At 40.4% G+C, this 24,937-nt stretch overlaps 1 protein-coding gene across 1 annotated transcript in view; it reads left to right on the top strand.

Annotated features, from left to right (window-relative positions):
• Nucleotides 1-24,210, top strand: part of LOC137294734 (tetratricopeptide repeat protein 27-like) — a 38,638-nt gene extending 14,428 nt beyond the window's left edge. Inside the window, exons 10-24 of the mRNA XM_067825824.1 lie at nucleotides 110-176; nucleotides 600-713; nucleotides 2,050-2,145; nucleotides 8,957-9,079; nucleotides 9,381-9,554; nucleotides 10,044-10,097; nucleotides 10,683-10,781; nucleotides 12,297-12,349; nucleotides 15,224-15,302; nucleotides 15,763-15,849; nucleotides 16,519-16,632; nucleotides 16,777-16,860; nucleotides 21,997-22,108; nucleotides 22,341-22,438; nucleotides 24,042-24,210. Coding sequence (XP_067681925.1) covers nucleotides 110-176; nucleotides 600-713; nucleotides 2,050-2,145; nucleotides 8,957-9,079; nucleotides 9,381-9,554; nucleotides 10,044-10,097; nucleotides 10,683-10,781; nucleotides 12,297-12,349; nucleotides 15,224-15,302; nucleotides 15,763-15,849; nucleotides 16,519-16,632; nucleotides 16,777-16,860; nucleotides 21,997-22,108; nucleotides 22,341-22,438; nucleotides 24,042-24,161 — 1,474 coding nt within the window. The 3' untranslated portion in view covers nucleotides 24,162-24,210. The remainder of the gene's footprint in view (nucleotides 1-109; nucleotides 177-599; nucleotides 714-2,049; nucleotides 2,146-8,956; nucleotides 9,080-9,380; nucleotides 9,555-10,043; nucleotides 10,098-10,682; nucleotides 10,782-12,296; nucleotides 12,350-15,223; nucleotides 15,303-15,762; nucleotides 15,850-16,518; nucleotides 16,633-16,776; nucleotides 16,861-21,996; nucleotides 22,109-22,340; nucleotides 22,439-24,041) is intronic.
• Nucleotides 24,211-24,937: the final 727 nt, after the last annotated feature.

Raw genomic sequence — 24,937 nt, 5'->3', positions numbered from 1 at the left:
AACATGTCATTGGTTTTCAGTTGCCAAAATTCATGCTTATGATGTTGATCAGTGGATTGTCCTGACTCAGTTATTTACAGACCACAGCGTGTGTATTTTGTTTATGCAGGGAGGACTACAAGAGGAAGATGGCCATTGAACGTCTTACTGAGGAGGAGATCCTGACGTACGTGGTTGTGAGTACAAGTCCACCTAGTAGATAATGAAGCCAGGATATTACCAGGGTACATGTAGGGTTTTCAACTTCATGGCAGTGGTAGGCAAACAGGTAAACATGTAGAGTGTGATGTGTGGTTCTGTGCTCCGAACACAGGTCACAATTCACTTGAGCAGCACTGGTCACAAAAGCCCTTTGATGGGTGACCATGTAGCAGATTGACTCTTGAGAGTTTCTAGGACTTCAACCGTGCCCCACATTCAAGCACATGTAACACATGTGGGCTCACTTTACACAAGTGACTTTCATTGACATTGTGTTGGTTCCAAACACTCCAGCGCCCTCTGTCATGACATTCAAGTGATGTCATGGAAAGTGTAGTTGTAGGACATTGATGATGCATTTTTCAGAATCTTTTAACATGGTAGTATTTGTTTTTAAGGGTATTATAGATCACATGACCTGCTGGTGCGTTGGTACAACGTGTCTGGCGCTCCGCTCTAAGCTCCAGTGGGACAGCCAGCGGAGGGTGGAGCGATCCATGAACCAGTATGAGGTAGGGCAGTCATCAGTCTCTCTGTGCTGTAGAATGTGCGTCCCAAGGTGAAGGTCTTGGTCCGATCATGGCCTCATACAAGGAGATGTTAAAAGATGGTGCTTGTATCTCCTTGGTAGAACACTGAAAAAGTATCCAGATTAGTCCATGTGTACCCCACCCCTAACCACCTACTCAGCCATATAAGTATGTATATTTAAGGATTGACTGTGTATTTCTATCGTTGCATTGAAGTATGAAACTAAAAACCAATGTGCAAACTGTTTGAATCCGCGTAGCCGATTCTGACAAAAGTTTGCACATTGTTTTTAGTTTCATAGTTCAATGCAACAAAAGAATTACATAGTCAATCCTTATAATTAAATTCAGCAACAAATACTATACCCTTTCAACAATATTTTCTTTAAACATAATCAAATTCATCGAAACAGATATCTTTCTTACCACCAATTAACATTTAGGGTGTAAGAATTCGGTAATGGCGTGACATGACTCGGGTGACTCATTTACATTAAATGACACGCCTACCAAACCATTAGCCAATCAGCATAGAGCACCCCCAAACAGCTGTCAATCAACCAAGCTAACATCGGTCGGCGAATCAGAGTGGAACAACTCAACGTCATGCGTCCCGGTATCTGCAAAGTTTCAAGTTCAAACGTTTGAATTACTACCTGTGAACTGAAAGAGACAGTTTGAAAAGTGAGAATTGGAAATGAAGCCCGATGATATGAAGCTAGTGGAACTGAGATTGTAGCATTTGCGCAAGTAGAAAGAGGGTGTGATGTGACTGGGACTGCGATGCCATGAACTGATGTTCTAACGTGCGCATGCTCTTGTCGAGGCATTGTAACGTTATTAACGTTCACGGATAATTTTGAGTTGTTTGTTAATATGAACCACAATGTATCACTTCAATGTTTACCCAAAGTTCATTAAGGTACCCGAGTACAAGGGAATTCCCTCGCTGTGTAAAGGTATTCCCCGACATTCCTCAGGTCCGAAAGTAGTCTGGTTCGGTGGGCGTGGCTTATTTTTTTCAGATTCATTGGGAAATGAACTCAAAAGAAATGTTCCCAGTTAACCAGTCAGAATGCCAGAATTTTAATGAACACAATAAAAATTTAATTATTGTTCTTTAAATGAAATAATCTACTGGAGAAGTAGGGTTTGTTGTAATCCCCAGTTTGCTGTGTAGTATTGTTAGGATGCCCTATATGTGGGTTCTTGTTATGAAGTCTGTATCTGAATGCTGTGAGTTCTTGATGTATAAATATAATACCATCCTTGCTGAAACTAAAGTCACAAACTTTTGTTTTTTATCATTGAATGTAAGGAATTAGTGAGTCAGACTGATCGACCCAACCCTCCAGTTAGTAGACGACAGAGTCTGTTCTACGCCTCCAAGATGCCAAGCATATGGCATCTTCAGGTAAGACTTTGAAGAAAAATTGTGTTTTTTAAGCAGAAAAGTAGAAAAAAAACAGAGACAATTATTCATTTAAGTTTCAACAATTATACATACACACATGCATAAAACATGGACAAATGGTACACCAAGAGTATACGGTATGACCAAGGTTGACCTACTGTCAATTCAGTAGCGCGCACGCACGCACGCACGCACGCACGCACGCACGCACGCACGCACGCACGCACGCACGCACGCACGCACGCACGCACGCACGCACGCACGCAAGCACGCACGCACGCACGCACGCACAATCTACAACACTTGCATACATATTGCGAAGTATATTACTAAATGAACATGTGAAACATAGGTATATAGCATATTTGCCATCTGATAATAACTAGGGACGTAGTATATCATGCAAGGCGGCATCATTGAAGTCGTTGATTCGAAGTATGTGTTCTGATAGGGAGGAATTATATCATGGAAGTATGTTGAAACTTTTTCATCACTGGGAAGTATATCATGGCTGTTAAGTAAGAGCATGTATGGTAGGGAGGAAGTATGTCATGGTTGTTAACTAGAAGTGTGTGTTGTAGTAGGGAAGTAGTATATCGTTGTTGTTAGCTGGAGGTGTGTGTTATAGTAGGGAAGTAGTATGCCATGGTTGTCACCCAGAGGTATGTGTTGTAGTAGGGAAGTAGAATATCATGGTTGTTAGCTGGAGGTGTGTGTTATAGTAGGGGAATAGTATATCATGGTTGTATGTGTTACAGTAGGGAGGAAGTATATCATGGTTGTTAACTGGTGGTATGTGTTATAGTAGGGAAGTAGTATATCATGGTTGTTAGCTGGAGGTATGTGTTGTAGTAGGGGTGTAGTATATCATGGTTGTTAGCTGGAGGTATGTGTTGTAGTAAGGAAGTAGTATATCATGGTTGTTAGCTGGAGGTGTGTGTTGTAGTAGGTGAGTAGTATATCATGGTTGTTAACTGGTGGTGTGTGTTGTAGTAGGGAGGAAGTATATCATGGTTGTTAACTGGTGGTATGTGTTATAGTAGGTAAGTAGTATATCATGGTTGTCACCAAGAGGTATGTGTTGTAGTAGGTAAGTAGTATATCATGGTTGTTAGCTGGAGATATGTGTTGTAGTAGGTAAGTAGTATATCATGGTTGTTAGCTGGAGGTATGTGTTGTAGTAGGGGTGTAGTATATCATGGTTGTTAGCTGGAGGTATGTGTTGTAGTAGGGGTGTAGTATATCATGGTTGTTAGCTGGAGGTATGTGTTGTAGTAGGGAAGTAGTATATCATGGTTGTTAGCTGGAGGTGTGTGTTGTAGTAGGTAAGTAGTATATCATGGTTGTTAGCTGGAGGTGTGTATAGTAGTAGGTAAGTAGTATATCATGGTTGTTAGCTGGAGGTATGTGTTGTAGTAGGGAGGAAGTATATCATGGTTGTTAACTGGTTTTATGTGTTGTAGTAGGGAAGTAGTAGTAACATGGTTGTCACCCAGAGGTATGTGTTGTAGTAGGGAAGTAGTAAATCATGGTTGTTAGCTGGAGGTATGTGTTGTAGTAGGGAAGTAGTAGTAACATGGTTGTCACCCAGAGGTATGTGTTGTAGTAGGGAAGTAGTAAATCATGGTTGTTAGCTGGAGGTATGTGTTGTAGTAGGGAAGTAGTAGTAACATGGTTGTCACCCAGAGGTATGTGTTGTAGTAGGGAAGTAGTATATCATGGTTGTTAGCTGGAGGTGTGTGTTGTAGTAGGGAAGTAGTATATCATGGTTGTTAGCTGGAGGTGTGTGTTGTAGTAGGTAAGTAGTATATCATGGTTGTTAGCTGGAGGTATGTGTTGTAGTAGGGAGGAAGTATATCATAGTTGTTAACTGGTTTTATGTGTTGTAGTAGGGAAGTAGTAGTAACATGGTTGTCACCCAGAGGTATGTGTTGTAGTAGGGAAGTAGTATATCATGGTTGTTAGCTGGAGGTGTGTGTTGTAGTAGGGAAGTAGTATATCATGGTTGTTAGCTGGAGGTGTGTGTTGTAGTAGGGAAGTAGTATATCATGGTTGTTAGCTGGAGGTATGTGTTGTAGTAGGTAAGTAGTATATCATGGTTGTTAGCTGGAGTTATGTGTTGTAGTAGGGGTGTAGTATATCATGGTTGTTAGCTGGAGGTATGTGTTGTAGTAGGGAAGTAGTATATCATGGTTGTTAGCTGGAGGTGTGTGTTGTAGTAGGTAAGTAGTATATCATGGTTGTTAGCTGGAGGTATGTGTTGTAGTAGGGAGGAAGTATATCATAGTTGTTAACTGGTTTTATGTGTTGTAGTAGGGAAGTAGTAGTAACATGGTTGTCACCAAGAGGTATGTGTTGTAGTAGGGAAGTAGTATATCATGGTTGTTAGCTGGAGGTATGTGTTGTAGTAGGGAAGTAGTATATCATGGTTGTTAGCTGGAGGTATGTGTTGTAGTAGGGGTGTAGTATATCATGGTTGTTAGCTGGAGGTGTGTATAGTAGTAGGGAAGTAGTATATCATGGTTGTTAGCTGGAGGTATGTGTTGTAGTAGGGAAGTAGTATATCATGGTTGTTAGCTGGAGGTATGTGTTGTAGTAGGGAAGTAGTATATCATGGTTGTTAGCTGGAGGTGTGTGTTGTAGTAGGTAAGTAGTATATCATGGTTGTTAGCTGGAGGTATGTGTTGTAGTAGGGAAGTAGTATATCATGGTTGTTAGCTGGAGGTGTGTGTTGTAGTAGGGAAGTAGTATATCATGGTTGTTAGCTGGAGGTATGTGTTGTAGTAGGGAAGTAGTATATCATGGTTGTTAGCTGGAGGTGTGTGTTGTAGTAGGGAAGTAGTATATCATGGTTGTTAGCTGGAGGTGTGTGTTGTAGTAGGTAAGTAGTATATCATGGTTGTTAGCTGGAGGTGTGTGTTGTAGTAGGTAAGTAGTATATCATGGTTGTTAGCTGGAGGTATGTGTTGTAGTAGGGGTGTAGTATATCATGGTTGTTAGCTGGAGGTATGTGTTGTAGTAGGGAAGTAGTATATCATAGTTGTTAGCTGGAGGTGTGTGTTGTAGTAGGGAAGTAGTATATCGTTGTTGTTAGCTGGAGGTGTGTGTTGTAGTAGGTAAGTAGTATATCATGGTTGTTAGCTGGAGGTGTGTGTTGTAGTAGGTAAGTAGTATATCATGGTTGTTAGCTGGAGGTGTGTGTTGTAGTAGGTAAGTAGTATATCATGGTTGTTAGCTGGAGGTGTGTGTTGTAGTAGGGAAGTAGTATATCATAGTTGTTAGCTGGAGGTGTGTATAGTAGTAGGTAAGTAGTATATCATGGTTGTTAGCTGGAGGTGTGTGTTGTAGTAGGGAAGTAGTATATCATAGTTGTTAGCTGGAGGTGTGTATAGTAGTAGGTAAGTAGTATATCATGGTTGTTAGCTGGAGGTGTGTGTTGTAGTAGGGAAGTAGTATATCATAGTTGTTAGCTGGAGGTGTGTGTTGTAGTAGGTAAGTAGTATATCATGGTTGTTAGCTGGAGGTGTGTGTTGTAGTAGGTAAGTAGTATATCATGGTTGTTAACTGGAGGTATGTGTTGTAGTAGGTAAGTAGTATATCATGGTTGTTAGCTGGAGGTATGTGTTGTAGTAGGTAAGTAGTATATCATGGTTGTTAGCTGGAGGTATGTGTTGTAGTAGGTAAGTAGTATATCATGGTTGTTAGCTGGAGGTATGTGTTGTAGTAGGGAAGTAGTATATCATAGTTGTTAGCTGGAGGTGTGTGTTGTAGTAGGGAAGTAGTATATCGTTGTTGTTAGCTGGAGGTGTGTGTTGTAGTAGGGAAGTAGTATATCATAGTTGTTAGCTGGAGGTGTGTGTTGTAGTAGGGAAGTAGTATATCATGGTTGTTAGCTGGAGGTGTGTATAGTAGTAGGGAAGTAGTATATCATAGTTGTTAGCTGGAGGTGTGTGTTGTAGTAGGGAAGTAGTATATCGTTGTTGTTAGCTGGAGGTGTGTGTTGTAGTAGGGAAGTAGTATATCATGGTTGTTAGCTGGAGGTGTGTGTTGTAGTAGGGAAGTAGTATATCATGGTTGTTAGCTGGAGGTGTGTATAGTAGTAGGTAAGTAGTATATCATGGTTGTTAGCTGGAGGTGTGTGTTGTAGTAAGTAAGTAGTATATCATGGTTGTTAGCTGGAGGTATGTGTTGTAGTAGGGGTGTAGTATATCATGGTTGTTAGCTGGAGGTATGTGTTGTAGTAGGGAAGTAGTATATCATGGTTGTTAGCTGGAGGTATGTGTTGTAGTAGGGAAGTAGTATATCATGGTTGTTAGCTGGAGGTATGTGTTGTAGTAGGGAAGTAGTATATCATGGTTGTTAGCTGGAGGTGTGTGTTGTAGTAGGTAAGTAGTATATCATGGTTGTTAGCTGGAGGTGTGTGTTGTAGTAGGGAAGTAGTATATCATGGTTGTTAGCTGGAGGTGTGTATAGTAGTAGGTAAGTAGTATATCATGGTTGTTAGCTGGAGGTGTGTGTTGTAGTAGGTAAGTAGTATATCATGGTTGTTAGCTGGAGGTATGTGTTGTAGTAGGGGTGTAGTATATCATGGTTGTTAGCTGGAGGTATGTGTTGTAGTAGGGAAGTAGTATATCATGGTTGTTAGCTGGAGGTATGTGTTGTAGTAGGGAAGTAGTATATCATGGTTGTTAGCTGGAGGTATGTGTTGTAGTAGGGAAGTAGTATATCATGGTTGTTAGCTGGAGGTGTGTGTTGTAGTAGGTAAGTAGTATATCATGGTTGTTAGCTGGAGGTGTGTGTTGTAGTAGGTAAGTAGTATATCATGGTTGTTAGCTGGAGGTGTGTGTTGTAGTAGGTAAGTAGTATATCATGGTTGTTAGCTGGAGGTATGTGTTGTAGTAGGGGTGTAGTATATCATAGTTGTTAGCTGGAGGTGTGTGTTGTAGTAGGTAAGTAGTATATCATGGTTGTTAGCTGGAGGTATGTGTTGTAGTAGGGAAGTAGTATATCATGGTTGTTAGCTGGAGGTATGTGTTGTAGTAGGGAAGTAGTATATCATGGTTGTTAGCTGGAGGTATGTGTTGTAGTAGGGAAGTAGTATATCATAGTTGTTAGCTGGAGGTGTGTGTTGTAGTAGGTAAGTAGTATATCATGGTTGTTAGCTGGAGGTATGTGTTGTAGTAGGGAAGTAGTATATCATGGTTGTTAGCTGGAGGTATGTGTTGTAGTAGGGAAGTAGTATATCATGGTTGTTAGCTGGAGGTATGTGTTGTAGTAGGGGTGTAGTATATCATAGTTGTTAGCTGGAGGTGTGTGTTGTAGTAGGTAAGTAGTATATCATGGTTGTTAGCTGGAGGTATGTGTTGTAGTAGGGAAGTAGTATATCATGGTTGTTAGCTGGAGGTATGTGTTGTAGTAGGGAAGTAGTATATCATGGTTGTTAGCTGGAGGTATGTGTTGTAGTAGGGAAGTAGTATATCATAGTTGTTAGCTGGAGGTATGTGTTGTAGTAGGGGTGTAGTATATCATGGTTGTTAGCTGGAGGTATGTGTTGTAGTAGGGGTGTAGTATATCATGGTTGTTAGCTGGAGGTATGTGTTGTAGTAGGGGTGTAGTATATCATGGTTGTTAGCTGGAGGTATGTGTTGTAGTAGGGGTGTAGTATATCATGGTTGTTAGCTGGAGGTATGTGTTGTAGTAGGGAAGTAGTATATCATGGTTGTTAGCTGGAGGTATGTGTTGTAGTAGGGGTGTAGTATATCATAGTTGTTAGCTGGAGGTGTGTGTTGTAGTAGGTAAGTAGTATATCATGGTTGTTAGCTGGAGGTATGTGTTGTAGTAGGGAAGTAGTATATCATGGTTGTTAGCTGGAGGTATGTGTTGTAGTAGGGGTGTAGTATATCATGGTTGTTAGCTGGAGGTATGTGTTGTAGTAGGTAAGTAGTATATCATGGTTGTTAGCTGGAGGTATGTGTTGTAGTAGGGAAGTAGTATATCATGGTTGTTAGCTGGAGGTATGTGTTGTAGTAGGGAAGTAGTATATCATGGTTGTCACCAAGAGGTATGTGTTGTAGTAGGGAAGTAGTATATCATAGTTGTTAGCTGGAGGTGTGTGTTGTAGTAGGTGAGTAGTATATCATGGTTGTTAGCTGGAGGTATGTGTTGTAGTAGGGAAGTAGTATATCATAGTTGTTAGCTGGAGGTATGTGTTGTAGTAGGGAAGTAGTATATCATGGTTGTTAGCTGGAGGTATGTGTTGTAGTAGGGGTGTAGTATATCATAGTTGTTAGCTGGAGGTGTGTGTTGTAGTAGGGAAGTAGTATATCATGGTTGTTAGCTGGAGGTGTGTATAGTAGTAGGTAAGTAGTATATCATGGTTGTTAGCTGGAGGTGTGTATAGTAGTAGGTAAGTAGTATATCATGGTTGTTAGCTGGAGGTGTGTGTTGTAGTAGGGAAGTAGTATATCATGGTTGTTAGCTGGAGGTATGTGTTGTAGTAGGTAAGTAGTATATCATGGTTGTTAGCTGGAGGTATGTGTTGTAGTAGGTAAGTAGTATATCATGGTTGTTAGCTGGAGGTGTGTGTTGTAGTAGGGAAGTAGTATATCATGGTTGTTAGCTGGAGGTGTGTGTTGTAGTAGGTAAGTAGTATATCATGGTTGTTAGCTGGAGGTGTGTGTTGTAGTAGGTAAGTAGTATATCATGGTTGTTAGCTGGAGGTATGTGTTGTAGTAGGGGTGTAGTATATCATGGTTGTTAGCTGGAGGTATGTGTTATAGTAAGGAAGTGGTATATGAATGTGTTATTGCAGAAGAACCTGGCAACTTTGTTGTTGTCCCTGGGTCTGGTAGGTGCGGGTCTGGAGATCTACGAGCGTCTACACATGTGGGAAGATGCCATCGCATGCTACCAGAAGATGGGGAAAGTGGAGAAGGTGAATAATTTTTACCGTAATTCACGACATTGTAATTATCTTTCATTTCAAGGGATGAATGCTGATGTACATGCAGTATAATTGTTTTGAATTTTCTAAACCTCATTAACATACACATCTTTTTTCTGGTACAAATGATCTAGAGATGTTCCTCATGCCTTATACATATTTAGTCCAATATTTAATGATTATACAGTACTTTCTCCTATTATTTGGTACAATTCAAAAACACTTGGTTAATACTCTTCATGTGCAATAACAGATATTCTTACTGTCATATTGAGACTGGTGTTGTTCACAGGCAGAGAGTCTGATACGAGAACAGCTAGAAGTGAAGGAGACCCCTAACCTGTACTGTTTCCTTGGTGACGTGACTCGGAATGTCGCCCACTACCACAAGGCCTGGGAATTGTCCAACCGGAGGAGTGCCCGTGCCATGCGATGTCTGGGATACCTTTACTTTGGCAAACAAGAAGTATGTACACATTTTGCACAACACTTTGATGACCTCACTTCCATGATCCTAGCACTGGGACTCGGATCACTTCCTGTTCTCAGTGATTGAAAATTTTGTTCAAATGACCCCACTGCTGTACTCTGTTACATGTAATGTATTGAAAGGTTTGTGAAGGTGTCCTTGTCTTGTTAGTTGAAAGTGTAGAGTTGTGGCCCCTGGATCTGTTCACCCAAGTGGAAAATGTTGATGACATTGATCTTTGACTATGAGCTGTTGTTTTTAATACATGAAGTGTGTTTTGCTTTGTGAGTGGAGTCCTCAAATTGTCTCGGAGGAAAGTACAAAATCCAAATCTATTGTTGACTGTCAGACCACCATTCTGTACATGAGGTAATGTTAATGACAGTGTCATTTACTGAAGGTCATATTTGATTTATGTAAATTGTGGGTGTTTTCTTTCGATCATATATGTATATAAGATCCTATCTCCTCTTGTTATTCTTTCAGTATGCACAGTCCATGGAATGCTTTGAGAAGTCCCTGGAAGTAAATGCACTACAGGTAGGAGGCATGTATGTATGGATGTGTGGGGTAGTCTTGTGGTTAAATCGTTTGCTTATCACCCTGAAGTCCTAGGTTAGATTCCCCACGTGGGCAGTCTGTGAAGCCCATTTCTGTTATTCCCCGCAGTGATATCGACGGATTATTGCTATAAGCAGTGTTTGAGTAAACCTTTTGTTTTCACCAGGTATGAGGGGACATCAATTTTTGGGGGGATGGGTGTGTGTGTTGTCATTCACATTGTACATGCTCAAAACCCAGAGATAGAGATGATGGCTAACAAGAGCATATCCAGATGTGTACTACTGTCAGAGTACCCATGTCATGCATTGTAGAGTCCGTTAGTATTTAATTTCACATATCATTGCTACTTACTGTCAGACTTTTGAATAAAAGATAATATATATGACTAGGAACTATTGTTGAGAGCATCTTGAGAGCAGCATTTGATGTCAGCTGACGTTTGGTGCTAAGGCATGTGGCAACATCTGATATCAAGTGTACATAGTGACCTTTTTGGTTTATTGATATAAATGTAGCTACTGTGTTAATACGTAATTTATCTGCTGTGTTGATGACTTCCAGATCCCAGTGTGGTTTACATATGGCTGTACCGCCATGACGGTAGAGAAATACGAAGAAGCAGCTGCAGCCTTCCGACGATGTGTGAACATTGAAGCCGATGTGAGTCATGTGTGTCAGTCTGTGAACATTGAAGCCGATGTGAGTCATGTGTGTCAGTCTGTGAATGTTTAAGCAGATGTGAGTCATATGTGTCAGTCTGTGAACATTGAAGCTTATGTGAGTTATGTGTGTGTGTCCATGGGTGAACATTGAAGCTGATGTGAGTCAAGTGTGTCAGTCTGTGAACATTGAAACCGATGTGAGTCAAGTATGTCAGTCTGTGAACAATGAAGCCGGTGTGAGTCATGTGTCGGTCTGTGAACATTGACGCCGATGTGAGTTTTGTGTGTCCATGGGTGAACATTGAAGCTGATGTGAGTCATGTGTGTCAGTCTGTGAACATTGAAGCCAATGTGAATCTTGTGTCAGTGCATGAACGTTTAATCCACTGTTGTGTGTTAGTGTGTCAACATTGAAGCCGATGTGAGTTATGCGTGTCAGTATGTGAATATTGAAGCTGATATGAGTCTTGTGTGTCAGTGGATGAACATTAAATCTGATGTGAATCGTGTGTCAGTGTGTGAACATTGAAGCCAATGTGAGTCATGTGTGTCTGTGTGAGCATATAAGCTGATGTGAGTCACATTTGTCAGTGTGTGAACATTAATGCCAGTATGAGTCCTGTTTGTCAGTGTGTGAACATTGAAGCCTATGTGAGTCATGTGGGCCAGTGTTTGAACGTTGAAGCCGATGTGAGTCACGGGGTGTCACAGTGTGAGCACTGAAGTCAATATGTCTATGTTGAACGTCTTGAGTGGCAGTTTTTGTCCATAATGAAACTGATGTGAATGTTGTCTCAAATATTTTCTTTCTTTCTTGATAGTGTTGTTATTCTTCTTTGGTATTCAAGTCGAGCCAACTTGTGGAGATATAGTTGAATAACAGTGTAGATACTAAAGTTTTAGTCCACAACTTTTATGTCCACATATGACTTCAAGAGTGACATTCACTCAAGTCTGTGGTATCAAGAACATGATGACTTTAGAATCTTGCATGGCATTTTATAAGTTAGGAAGTATAATACATGCAAACGTTTTGGACAACCTCTTTTGTTTCATAATTTTGACATTTCGATTGAAATTCCTCAATAGCGATCATGGTAACTTTGTTTAGCTGGAACATCTGCATAACAGGACCTTGTAGATATGATGGACAACATATACACCCCTACCCTGTTGCTGTACACACGAAAGGCAGATGAAGCAGAGTGTGCTCTGGTGCTGAACATTCACTGTTGTGGGGTTAAAAACAGGTTCTCATCAGCAAAATGCACAATGAAAATGAAAATTACCTGCATCCCTTTCACCTCATCTAAATGTTATATCTGACACACTGGTTTTATAATCTGGACTCCTGTTTGAATCCGCTGGAAGCAGCTGATTTTTCAACAAATTCAAATTCTTCAAAGTCTATGAAGTCACACAACTTCTCATGTTGCTTTCAGCTCAGTGCCATCAGCAACTATGAAGGGTTAACTTGATTGATAAAGTGTCTTTTTTCTGTTTTTTTTTTCAGAATTTTGAGGCATGGGGTAATCTTTCCAGCTGTTTGGTGAGAATGAAAAAACTGTAAGTGCCAAACTTCCTTATTTGCTGAACTTATTGATACTGTTGTCCATGTTATCCTATTCCTCTTTTATGCTGTGTACATGTAGTGTTTGGGGAGACGTTGATGTGTGCAGAGTTGACAAGAGCTCCTGGTTAGTCAGGTTATAACTGGATGTCACAACATTAAAGGTCACATGTAACCCCCAAAACAAAAATAATTTGCTGATTGTGAAAAATACAAATAAACAAAATTATAAGCTAACAATCAAGAAACAAGATTATATGCTTACAATCAAGAATTGAAAGTGCATTGTAAACAAAAGAAGAAATTGCTATCCAAAAACAATATATATAGATGTTGGATTTTGTAAATACATGCTCTCTGTATTTATGTTCTATCCAAACATCAAATACTGAGATAGTGAACTACAGTGTAGCTGGAAACGGTTGTTCATCCAAATACAAAGCAGACCTTGAAATTGACAATCTTAATTTGCACCGGTTTCCGTCCGATCCAGTCATCCGCAGAAAAAATACATGCAGTTTTCAGTTTTCAACATGTCAGTTTTCATGCTGAGCAATATTAAGCAGTGAAATTAGTATTTCTAATGCTCCACTTTCTTGCAAACTTGGTTTGCAAATCTGCATGTATAGGACCACAGTGTATTTATTACTGCAGACCCAAGATGTCTCTAATCACAAGAAACCTCTCTTAATCTCCAACTTTGTCCGTAGCAGTAATCCTTTTGCAACGCATCACTTACTGTGTTTTACACGTTGCCTTCCCAGTTCAAGCTGCACGAATCTAATCATTGCGCATACGTTGTAGGTGCAGCACAGCACTGCTGTTGAAGCCACTTTCCCCCCAGTGCTGGGGAAAAATTAGGTTTTTTACTGCGTTATTTTTCAACTTCTGAAAATGAATGTGCAGTTTTGATAATTTGATACTGTAAGTCCATACCAAGAGGAATCAGAATCTGCAAAGTTGTATTTTGTGTTGCATGTGACCTTTAACATAAAACATTGAAGACAAGTAATAAGTATCTTCCGTGAATACAAATCATCACTCAGTCCTTTGTTCCTGGCACAGGTGCAACTCAGTATTACAAGGTGCAACCTAGTTGTGAGTCGAACTTGCACAAGTCAATCCTTGAGAAATAAGTCGACAATAAATCTAACATTATAAGCATAAATATGTTTGCAGCTATAACGGGGTCGGGGATCAGCTGTGTCTCTGTGTTGCTATGGTTTCATGGCTACTACGTCATATGTTTATGTACACTATGTTGCGACTGAAATTTGGTTGGGGCTGGGTCTTTTTCTTTGGTTGCACCTAGTAAAAGTAGGTTAGAATCTCTAAAACTTAGCCGAGATGTAAGAGATATTGCAGTACCTATTGTTGCTGTCCGTAGTCTTGGTGTATCTCTTGGAAGGTCGGTGTCGTGGCAGAGCAGGTCTTGACTTGGTTCTCGTTCTGTGCTGAGAAGATTGGTCTCTGTGTGTACCCTGTCACTGTTCCTAGACTTATTACAAATTTGGTAACCAAAGTAAAGTTAATATTGACCTCTGAGACAGTTAGGAAAGAAAGAAGGAACTTGTGTATTTGCCATAGCTGCAGTGACATAAAGCAAACCCAGCTCCTACTGACACTCCTCCTTGTCAGTTGAACAGTGTTGGCTCAGTAGGTAAGTGACAGTAACCGACTGACAACTGAACTGAGCTCACTGAAACTGACTATAACGGGCTAGCAACCCAAGCGCAACATTTGAACTGGATTACATCGGATAACCTGACCAGACAAGAGGGACGACCCCACATAAGAGACTGACCAAGAAAAAGATGCAATTAACCGTTAAATACCTTAATACGTTATGCGCTTGGATGACCAGAGAACAGCAGAGCCTACATACTAGCTGAAGCAAGGGACATGCTTTAAAAAGGATTTAAAGGAGAAAAGATTGCAGCGCAAAGGATGAGTATTGCTGAAATAGGTTACATTTAAGAGCATTGCTACAAAAGATTGGTGTTTAGTGGGCTAATGCTAGAATATAAAATGCTGGATATAAAATAATTGACAAAATTATAAGATTTAGGTTATTTAATGAAATCGTTTATCTCATTAACATATGAGACAACTCTAAGATATGCACATTATATCTACATTACAACTATTTTCAAATTAACAATACAAAGTTGACTCTGCCACATATATTACCTGGAATGTTTCGTTCCATGTGTGTACATCATACAACACAATAGCTCTCAGTGTGCGACATCATCAGAGTTTGTGTTCTGCCATACTTTCACACCCTTCAATCTCAAAGTGTACGGCTGTTGGGCAATGGTTTACAGATGTCTAAAATGATGTAGAGCCTTAATGTGGAATGTTTAATTGAAGTCTTGCAACAAAGTTTTGTGAACATGGTTATAAAGGAAGTAGTATAGCATGATTTGCATATAAAACCCTTCAAGCCCACAGAACTTAAAGTATTTGATAGAATAATTGATATTGTTGGAGCCACTTATTAGGATACTTCCAGTTACAAAATATTACATGAAATGAACAGATATTTCAGTATGTTTAGCCACTTTCAGAGCACATTTTGCTTCTGTGGAAATCAAGGGCACATAATTGCAAGAGATAACTCTGGATGACGCAGTATAGTGCAGAATCTATAGGCTGATAATTGTGTCACAAGATACTATACCGATATACTAGTTTACCTGAAATATTCCACAAGTCTAGTCTGTCGCCACCTGATATTACAGAATTAGGCATTTGCCAGTGTCACAGTGTAGATTATATGAAGTCTATTGTTACAGTGTACAGATACTCCACCCCTGTGTACATGGTGTGTATACAGACTTAAGATTTTCCTATTTTCTTATTTCCAGACCTGCTGCATTTAAAGTTCTGAAGGATGCAATCAAATACAGCTTTGATAACTGGAGACTGTGGGACAATTATCTCACTGTAAGTCATAGTTTGGGATTGCCTCATAACTCCAATGTTATTCTATTCCAAGATCCGGGTGGTGGGGTAACCTATAGTTAAAGTGTTTGCTTGTTACACCAAAGACACAGGTTCCATTCCCATGGGAACAATGTGTGAAACCCATTTCTGGGGTCCCTTGCTGTGATATTGCTGGAACATTGCTAAAATCAGCATTAAACTAAACTCACTCACCATATCTTGAAGTATTTAACTTTTCATGGATGGTGCATGGCATTTTACATCCAGTATGTCAGCTGTAGGAAACAATATGCTAAATATGGTGGTAAAATATTATCAGAATGAGCCTGTATTGACCAGTCAATGAAACACAACTGAGTGGACAGCAACCACTGGTTGTTAGGGAGGAAACAAAGAACATGGAGTAACTATATGGTGTGTCACTATGTTACAGCTCATGAGGTGTGTTCTTTGTCCCCAGATCGGCACAGATATCGGAGAGTTTGAGGATGTTATTCATGCATACCACCGACTGCTGGACATCAAGCAGAAGTGGACAGATGTTCAGGTAGATGGTGAAAGTAAATACAGACTCTCAACCGCAAACACAATTTGAGAAGGATTTCTCAAAATAAGTTCGCATTTTCATATTGGAGATGTTTTTTAAACATCTGGTTTTTTTTCCATTTTGTGAAGGAGAAAATGACTGTCATGTAATATTTTCCGAACCTGTGAAGATCCAGATGATAAGTTTGTATTAAACATTGTGTGCTTGCTGTAACTGACTTGTGCTCATCATTAATGATTTGGCTGATGATGTTATAATATACCAACTGTGTGGATGATCTATGGTTAAGATGTCTGGTCCAGATTTGATGACTGCCACTGGAATATTGCACCATTAAATATCCAACACGCATATTGTCTGCCATCATGTCAGATCTCGTGATTTGATTGTGTGTGATGTATGTGGCATGTGTTTGGTGGAGCAATGTATTTTTTGATGCAAGTAATAGTTTCAACTGATTGTGTGAGCAATGTGTATAATCCTCACAGGACCCTTGGAGGAGTGTTTTACTGACCACAGGTGCTAAGACTGTTGTGTGTAGCAACATACTGGCATTGTGTGAAAACACTGTGGCACTGTGGTTTCATATACAGCAAGATGCCAGGTCTGTTGTTTCAGTGAATCATTGAAAAGTGATAATTCAAGTAAGTGAAACTGGAGTATTTTCAGGTTTTGAGAATCCTTGTCAAAGCAGTAACTGAAAACTTGAAGGATGCTTCAGACAGACCATCAGGTCGACTTCGCCCCAAACTGCAGGAGCTCTTTGGTCGAGTCTCAGCAGCAGTAAGTTGTTGTTGCTTGTGATTATAACAATTCTTACAACACATCAATTAGATAAATGTAATCATGAAAACAAGTTACACTTAACAAAGTATGTTTATTATCATATGCAGAAATGTGAGTTGACCTTGACCTATTTCTGCCTAGGTGACAACTGAGGCCGAAATCTGGCGTCTGTACAGCAAGCTTGTCAGCAGTGTGGATTGCCCAGATTCAACAACATCAGAGAGGGTAGGTGGACATTAAAATCAACCTTCTGCTAATCTCCTTGCTGTTAAACACTAAACATGCCATACAGGATGGACATGGCAGAACACATTCAAGAAATAGTGGATTGGTTGGACAATTGTTGCAGGATATTGGTTATTTTGTTTGAGTTCCCATTACTACTGTGTCCTCTACAAGACAGTGAGTTGTGTTACCTATGTGATCAAGAGTATTACATGCCACCCAAGTCTAAGCTGAGTTGTGTATCAGACATCCAAGCTGTCTATATACAGTATTGTATATAAGGGGTGTGTATTTACAATATTTTATGTAAGCTTTGTATTGAAAGTTTATTATGTTGTATTTGACCTCAGTTATGCAACCTCTGTGATGGAGACAAATTTTTCCTTGTCCTGACTCATGCTTATTATGCTTGTCTCCGTCTTCTATCTGAACATAGTGGAACACTTGAATCCCTTGAAGTTCCCTTAACTGAAGAAGACATAAAATGAACACTCACCCATGAGTAGCCTCCCTTTAGCCCATGCATTGATGCACAAATCGGTCACATGCGCAGCCATGCTTGTCATTCCTGATATGACACCATGTCCTTTTAGTTTTTGACCACATGTCATCTAAATTTCAGCTATATCCGATTTTTGGTCTGTATATATACACTATGTTGCAGAATTATTACCAGATTGTACATATTTGATATGTAGTTTGTCTTGTATTACATCATTGTATGTTTTCTAACCTTAGATGAAAACTAGGTTGTCTGCGGTTGATCCACATGTATATTGTCCTTCTTGCACTACGGTTTGCTCTTTCAGCTCACATTGTATCCTTTGAAAAAAAACAAAAAATGAAAAACTTAATTATTACAGAGGTCAACAATTGTGTTTGCTGTTCTGAGGTGTGCAAAGGATCATATTAGAAGGCATAGACAAGTCATGCCAGGCATAAAAAACTCGGATAAAAGAGTAATCATGTGTTAACTGCAGCTGATATTCATCGTTTTAGTGAATCATCTAATGGCTCCCAGGGGCAGTCCTCTACTACAGTGGTGACCTCTGTCTCTTCCAAGAAGAGATTGTCACCTACCGAACTGTTGTCATCCCAAGGCCATCATTGATGGGGAAGAAGGAAGACGATATCCCAAAAGATTTTGTCAAGCTCCCGTTGTGGTTGATCATAGAAGTCAAAGTCCAGTTGAAGCAGACATTATTGATGACCGCCAGATCCTCCTGACGGAGATTGTAGTCTTCAGTCAGACATCTCAGCCTGCTACAACTACTAGTGCGACAACTACAGTTTCTACACCTGTGGCAGAACTTGGCTGAAGACAAAACGTACAAGAACCCATAGTAGTGTCAACTCCCCTTCATCACAGTCATCAGTGCAGGATTCATCGCAGAACTTTGACACAGACCTTTTTATCTAACACTTCTCTGAGAAGATGATGCAGCAATGCTCGCTGAAGAGAAGGCTTCCACTCAACTTTGATGTGACTGGCCCTGCACGGCAGTGCTACAGCTACTTTGATGCACTTGGGCCAAGTTTACAGACCTCGAGAAGATCTTCATAATGACCTTCATGATATGAAGCTCAACAACGACTAGTTAAAGATGAAGGCCTGCACAAAGAAAAACGCAGAGATCTACACGCAAGTGCACAGTCCAAGGCTTCACTGCATGCCATGCCAGCAGTTTTCAGTCTGCCACAAACGCAAGCTCGGCCCAGGCAACCATGCAGGAAGAGTCGACTATCACCAGACGAACATACTGCAGGGTTTCTCCATATAGACATGGAACAAGTTGCTCCCCAGTCCCGTACAGACACAGAAGACATGATTAGTTATCACTGTCAGACCTGGAGGGTCGTCATGACCCTATGCACAGGGGTTATCATTGAGACTAATCACGAGCCGAGCTTGCGCGAAGACATTCAGACTCTTCGAGGGAAATCCAGCAAGGTTGTTGATTCCTATCATCAGGCTTCATTCAGCTGTCGCCCATGGATGCACGTATAATCTCTTGCAGAGGAGGACCTGCATGAACATTCACGTTCATTCATTGTGTCAACTACTAGAAGTCTGGAGGACGCCAGGAACATAGGTTTTGAATGCAGCAAGGATTACATGTGCAGGTTCCACAAAAGCAAGTGCAGTCACTGGGGGAGGTTCCACAAAATTACAGCCTCAGGAAGGTGTAGACAGCACCTTAGTGTTCTTGGAATGCTTCCAAAATATCATGTCAAGTTTCGGCCCTCATCCGAGTACTTCGTCCCAAATGTGTTCATGAAGCATGTTACAATGTAGATGTTGGCTGTGTTGAATCAATGTATGGCTGACAGAACAGGCGCAGATCTGAAACTGATGATGTTGAATAACATCTGAGAAAACACCAAAGTTGGATCCTCATCACACAGGCTGTTGCAAATGCCATGTTTGTACATGGAAGACAGATTACACGATGTTATCCCGCAAAAAGATGGTGTCAACTTCGCAAGATGGCAGCTACATACAGACCCTATTCATTTACATTGTTCCTGTACAGAGAACAAGAGGACAGTTTGGCTGTCCTCACCAGCCTAAGATCACACTAACAGTCTTTGATGTGTAGTTGTTGTGGTGAAGATATCAACTCTACAGTCACCTTTTTCTGCATTACAACACAATTTGGTTCTTCAAGAGGATTTTACGGCGCTTCAGTTAGACTGGTTTCTACAGTCACCCAGTGACAATGTTAAGGAATCTGAATATGATGGAAACACATTATTTTCAATAAAGAATGAAAACTGGAGAGAACAGACACAACAGACTCTTTTTACATCAATACTGTACGGTGAAGTTTTTATCATTCACTTCCATTCAGCCACCTATACACGTGTTCTCTTGTGTAAATCCTGGACAGGCCAGTTGAGACGGACAAGGCTGAGCTTTGGAGAAAAAAATCAGTGACTGCACAAGATTCCACAGTGATCCACTGATGTCATAGAGGTCTTCAGTGAGCAGATTAAATGTTATGTATCATGCATCTCTCCAATGTTGGGGCGGTCACCTCGACAACGATGTAGTTTTGGGGAAGTGGTGGAGACAAGATCAAGCTTTATACATCAATCTCTTAGAGATAAACACAGTGATCAACACAATACAACAGTGGTCAAGCCTTCTCAAGAACGCCAAGCTCAGAGTTCACACAGACAACTCCACAGTACCATTCTACATCAACAAACAGGGGTCAACTGGGCCACCAAGTTTGTTACAGCTCATGTTACCCCTCTACAGCTTCAATGACATGCTGAACATCTTCGTGAAGGCATGCCACATTCCAGGACCAAAGAATGTCATAGCAGACGTATCTATCATGACCACTACGGCTGACTCCAACAGAATGGATGCTACATCCAGAGGTGTTTCTCCAATGATAGACTTGTTTGGAACCAAGTTCATAAAACGGTTACAGACATTTGTGTCTCCAACATCGGATTCACAAGCCTGGGTTACGGGCAGTCAGCATACCATGGGAGGGACTCATTGTGTATGTGTTTCTGCCTCCAATACTACTACCACAAGCATTACAGAAAATCAAGCATACATTCCGACTGCAACCGACTGTGGTCGGGTGTGGTTTCCCGTCTTCCTACCAGATCTCAGAAATCCGGCCTTTAAAGTACCAGAATGGCCGAAACTGCTAATCCATGCAGCCAGCTCTTGGAAATTCTTCATTGTTCAAGCTACACGTTTGGAGTATGTTAAAGTTTGTTTGAGGCAATAAGGATATTCTGCCTGAGTGGCGAAGATTGTCATGTTCGCCTTACAAATGTCTACTCGATCACTATACAGTAAAAAGTAAAAGAGATTCAAGTTGTAAGCAAAGCGTAAGGGCTTTACCACAAGTAAAACATCTCATCCTCTAGTGGTTGACTTCTTGACATTTAGAAGGCTGTATGTTATCTACTTACATAGTGGCACGGAGTACAGTCATCACTATGAAAACTGGCATAAAGTTGCCTAAAGTACCAAAACTACCAGTTTTACTGCGTTCGTTCTATCATCAATAGAATTTCAAGGCTCCCGCATGGGATCTCAACGTAGTACTACAACGTCTCCTAAGTGACCCTTCTGAGGCACTAGATCAGACATCCATGCACCTACTATCACAGAAAACACTATTTTTGGTTGCCCTACCATCAGCTGTCCGGATGTCAAAAATACATCTGCTGGACAATGAAGTAAGAGCCCTAGTGTCCACGTTTGCTGTACATGGAAACTGCTTGATAACACAAATTATGGAGGGCTGCTTTTGGAAATCCGATACAGTGTTTGCCAACCACTACCCCAGAGGCATTGCTACTGTAGACGTCGGTGGCATTCACCAATTCAGTCCACTAGTTGTAGCACAACAACTAATGATTCCTGAGAAAAGGTGCTGAGAAAATTCTCACCCATGTTCTCTCATGACTTTTCAATGCCAAACACTCTGCAGAGTAATATGGTTGAGGGTCCATGCACATATCTCAGAACAGACTAGCATGAGTGATTGTATCTCTCTACTTGTGTACTAATACCGGAGGAGGGGATTGCATCTTCACTTGATGCATGCGTCAAACAATGAAGTTGCTGTAAGATAACTAGCAGGACACTAGTATATCTAAAACCACTTGAAGATGTCACAAGACACTTTCATTGACAAGTTTGTCAAGTGTGGTGCCCCAAGATACAGAACAATAGTTAAAAGTTTGCAAGTCTATAGTGCCGTTTTCAAGTTCCCATTACAGGACGTAAAATAAAAACATTTAAAATTGATATTTTATACTTAACCTGACTCATGAAGGCAGCCCTCCTATCCTCCCCTGTCTTGAAACTCTGATTTCACTGTAAATCTAGGTGTTTTCCTGTTTGATTTGGAGAGAGTGACAAAGTATGATTTGCGTGTCAATGCACAGGTAAACGGGAGGCTACTCTTGGGTGAGTGTTGATTTTTACATCCTCTTCAATGAAGGGAACTTCAAGTGATTCAAGTGTTCCACTATGTTTGAACAAATGAAGGTGACAAGCATAATAACCATGCGTCAGGATAAGTATCAAATATCAATTTTAATCAGAAAATTACATTATTGTTCTGGACCTCAGTTTATGTGACCTCTGTGTTGCAGGCTTTGCAGTACCTCCAGAAGGCTCATCGCTGTGTCATGCAGACCTCCGGGTGGGAGAAGGATGTGGATCAGTGTGTGATTGTAGCAGAGCAGTCTCAGCAACTAGCCACAGGTAACTATAGCAACTGGTCCTGCTCCTGATCATGTAACTATGGCAACTGCCTTGGCTCCCACGCATAAGGTAAGGTACTGTTGGTACTGTTGCTGCTTTGGTGAGCTGATAAGTCCAGGTACGTTATGGTAGGGGATGTCTTGTACCATGTGGTGTGACGTTTTTCGTAAGTAGATAGCCAGGTATTGCCATCTGTCACAGTTTTTACATATAGTTTTTTTTTTGTTTTCAGAACATCTCAAGTTTGCAGAGCATTGTCCACCATCACAAGCTATCAGCTCTTTGTCATCAGCCAAACTGATGCTGAAAAGCCTCCTGGTGAAGCTGAAGGTAGAAGCCTTTGTTTTGTATGTGTGACTTCAACCTGACTGCATGCTTGAAGTTGTAGCATTGCCGAACTGACTGGTGTATGTGTGTGAATGTAAAATGACTGTATGCTTGAGGTTGTAGCATTGCCGAACTGACTGGTGTATGTGTGTGAATGTAAAATGACTGTATGCTTGAGGTTGTAGCAGTGCCGAACTGACTGGTGTATGTGTGTGAATGTAAAATGACTGTATGCTTGAGGTTGTAGCATTGCCGAACTGACTGGTGTATGTGTGTGAATGTAAAATGACTGTATGCTTGAGGTTGTAGGTTGCCTGAATGAGTGCTGTATGTGTGTGACAGCAATATCACTTCATGGCATAGTTGTAGGGGTGACTGTACCACACTTTAGTACATGATTTGTCAATGTCTTGTTAGTTAATCCTCATCATCACCAGAAAATATTCATCCACAATAGCTGGACTGTACTTTGGGGTTGGCAGGAGATGACTGAAAGTTGCTGACTTGGCATATTTGTGTTCACTTCGCTATGGAAAGGGCTGGTTGCCCAACAGCATAAACTGGCAGTTTCTCTATCGATCCATAATTACTGCCTTGACATGTAATGGATATACTATCTGTCAAGATCTGGCCAGGTCACAACTACCCATCAAAAGTTGGTACTTGTTATTATCTTGGCTCCCATGCATGACTTCTATGTTCTGTTATCTATGGTGAAAATGACTAAGTGTTGTGGTATGTTAGAAGGTAGGGGTGGGTATTACAGAGATTTTTCATATTTTGATACAATGTGATGTGAAAGCATATATTGTGATATGTATTGCAATATATTGCAAGAATTTGTTTTTAAACAAATAACTACATATAGTCAAGCTAATCCTTGATTTATGAAGCACACGCAACAAAATCACTTTGCTTGATAAAGCTTTAATGCAAACCTTTAATCTTGACAAACTAAAAATTTAGGTAATATTAGGCCCATATGAAACAAGGAAAAAGAACATTTTAACATCAACACAGTGGTTACTAGTTTGAACTAGTTTCTTCACTCTCAAAAGGAAAACCCCTGAGATTTAAGACAGCAGTTTGACCTGGTCAGGACACATAAGAGATCACTGGTCATTTATGAATATATATTTAAAACATTTGGATTCAAAACACTGTGAAACACTTGAACAAAACTAAGAGAACAGCTGCAAACCAAAGTTAGCTGGACTTCCGTTGTGAAAAATGGAAATCTGCAAACATTTCCAAGCATTATGAAGTTTTCAGAATGCATGTCAAAATACCGTTTTTTGATCAGCATGTTGCAATGTATATTGTTTTTATGTCTGAATGAGTAAATACTGGTAAACTGGTTATGTTGTCCAGCCCAATTAGTAGGCCTTATGGACTTGGCATACATCTAGACTAGTACCAACAGGTACTATCACACATGCTATACAGAACAAATAATCTTAAATGTGACGTATGATTCAACCCAATTTCATCTTTCCTCATCCTCTTCTTATTGTCTAGTGCGTAGTGTGTGCGGACAGGATGGTCATAATTTCATTTTAAATTACTCCTTACTGATAATTTTGCAGCTTATGTTGTGTCATTTCAGCAGGCAAACACGGACCCTGTGACACTAACACTGGCCCCGAAGCTACAGACGCCTTACGATGACCTCAGTGCCAGTCTGGACACAATACTCAGCAGAATAGACGAGCTGAAGGGAACATGATGAAGGACTTCTGTTATATTGATTTTCTTATTAAAATGTCCAATGTATTCTGCTGTTGAGTTATTCTGACGAGTGAAGTACCCAAGATTTCTGATGCCCTGTTTAGTATTAGTGTTTACTAAGTACAAGCAGTAATGGGTACATAGAACACTACTGATTGGTAGAGGTAGATATCTCTAAGAAAACCCCTTTCATCAGCCAGTCAGAGACAAAAGAGTGTGCCTGATGAAGAAGCCATATCCTTTAAAACTGCTAATTGATCTTTTATTGACAAATAAAGATCTGGGTTAAAACTGGTTTTCAGCAACCCATGCTTGCCATAAGGGGCTCATGTCCTGACAGGCTCAGTAACTTGGTTGACTCAAGATATCATGTCCCATTTATGTAGATCAATGCGCATGCTGTTGATGACTGGATTGTTTGGTCCAGATGATTATTGTCGTATAGCTGGAATCTTGCTGGGATATTGCTGAGAGCGGCATTTAGTCAACAAAAACCACAAGAAGACTAAACGTACTACCACAGTTTGTGCTGATAGACTGTCATATTAGCTGACAGGTATGTTATTACTGTTTCAATCAGTAAAGTCACTATCAGTTTTCTGAAAATACTACTTTTATCCAAGCAAAGATACTATTTGGAGCTAAAAAAAGTTGACACCTGTGAAGATTTCTTGCATAGAGTATCATGCATTTGCTATTTGTGAGGACATCTCATGTTGAGGATTGCATTTGTATGGAAAATCTAAATGGCGCAATGTTGGTCTTCATGCCTGA

This window comes from Haliotis asinina, chromosome 8, assembly GCF_037392515.1.
Source record: "Haliotis asinina isolate JCU_RB_2024 chromosome 8, JCU_Hal_asi_v2, whole genome shotgun sequence".
Taxonomy (NCBI): Eukaryota; Metazoa; Mollusca; class Gastropoda; order Lepetellida; family Haliotidae; genus Haliotis; species Haliotis asinina.
This window is presented reverse-complemented; position numbering and strand designations above follow the sequence as displayed.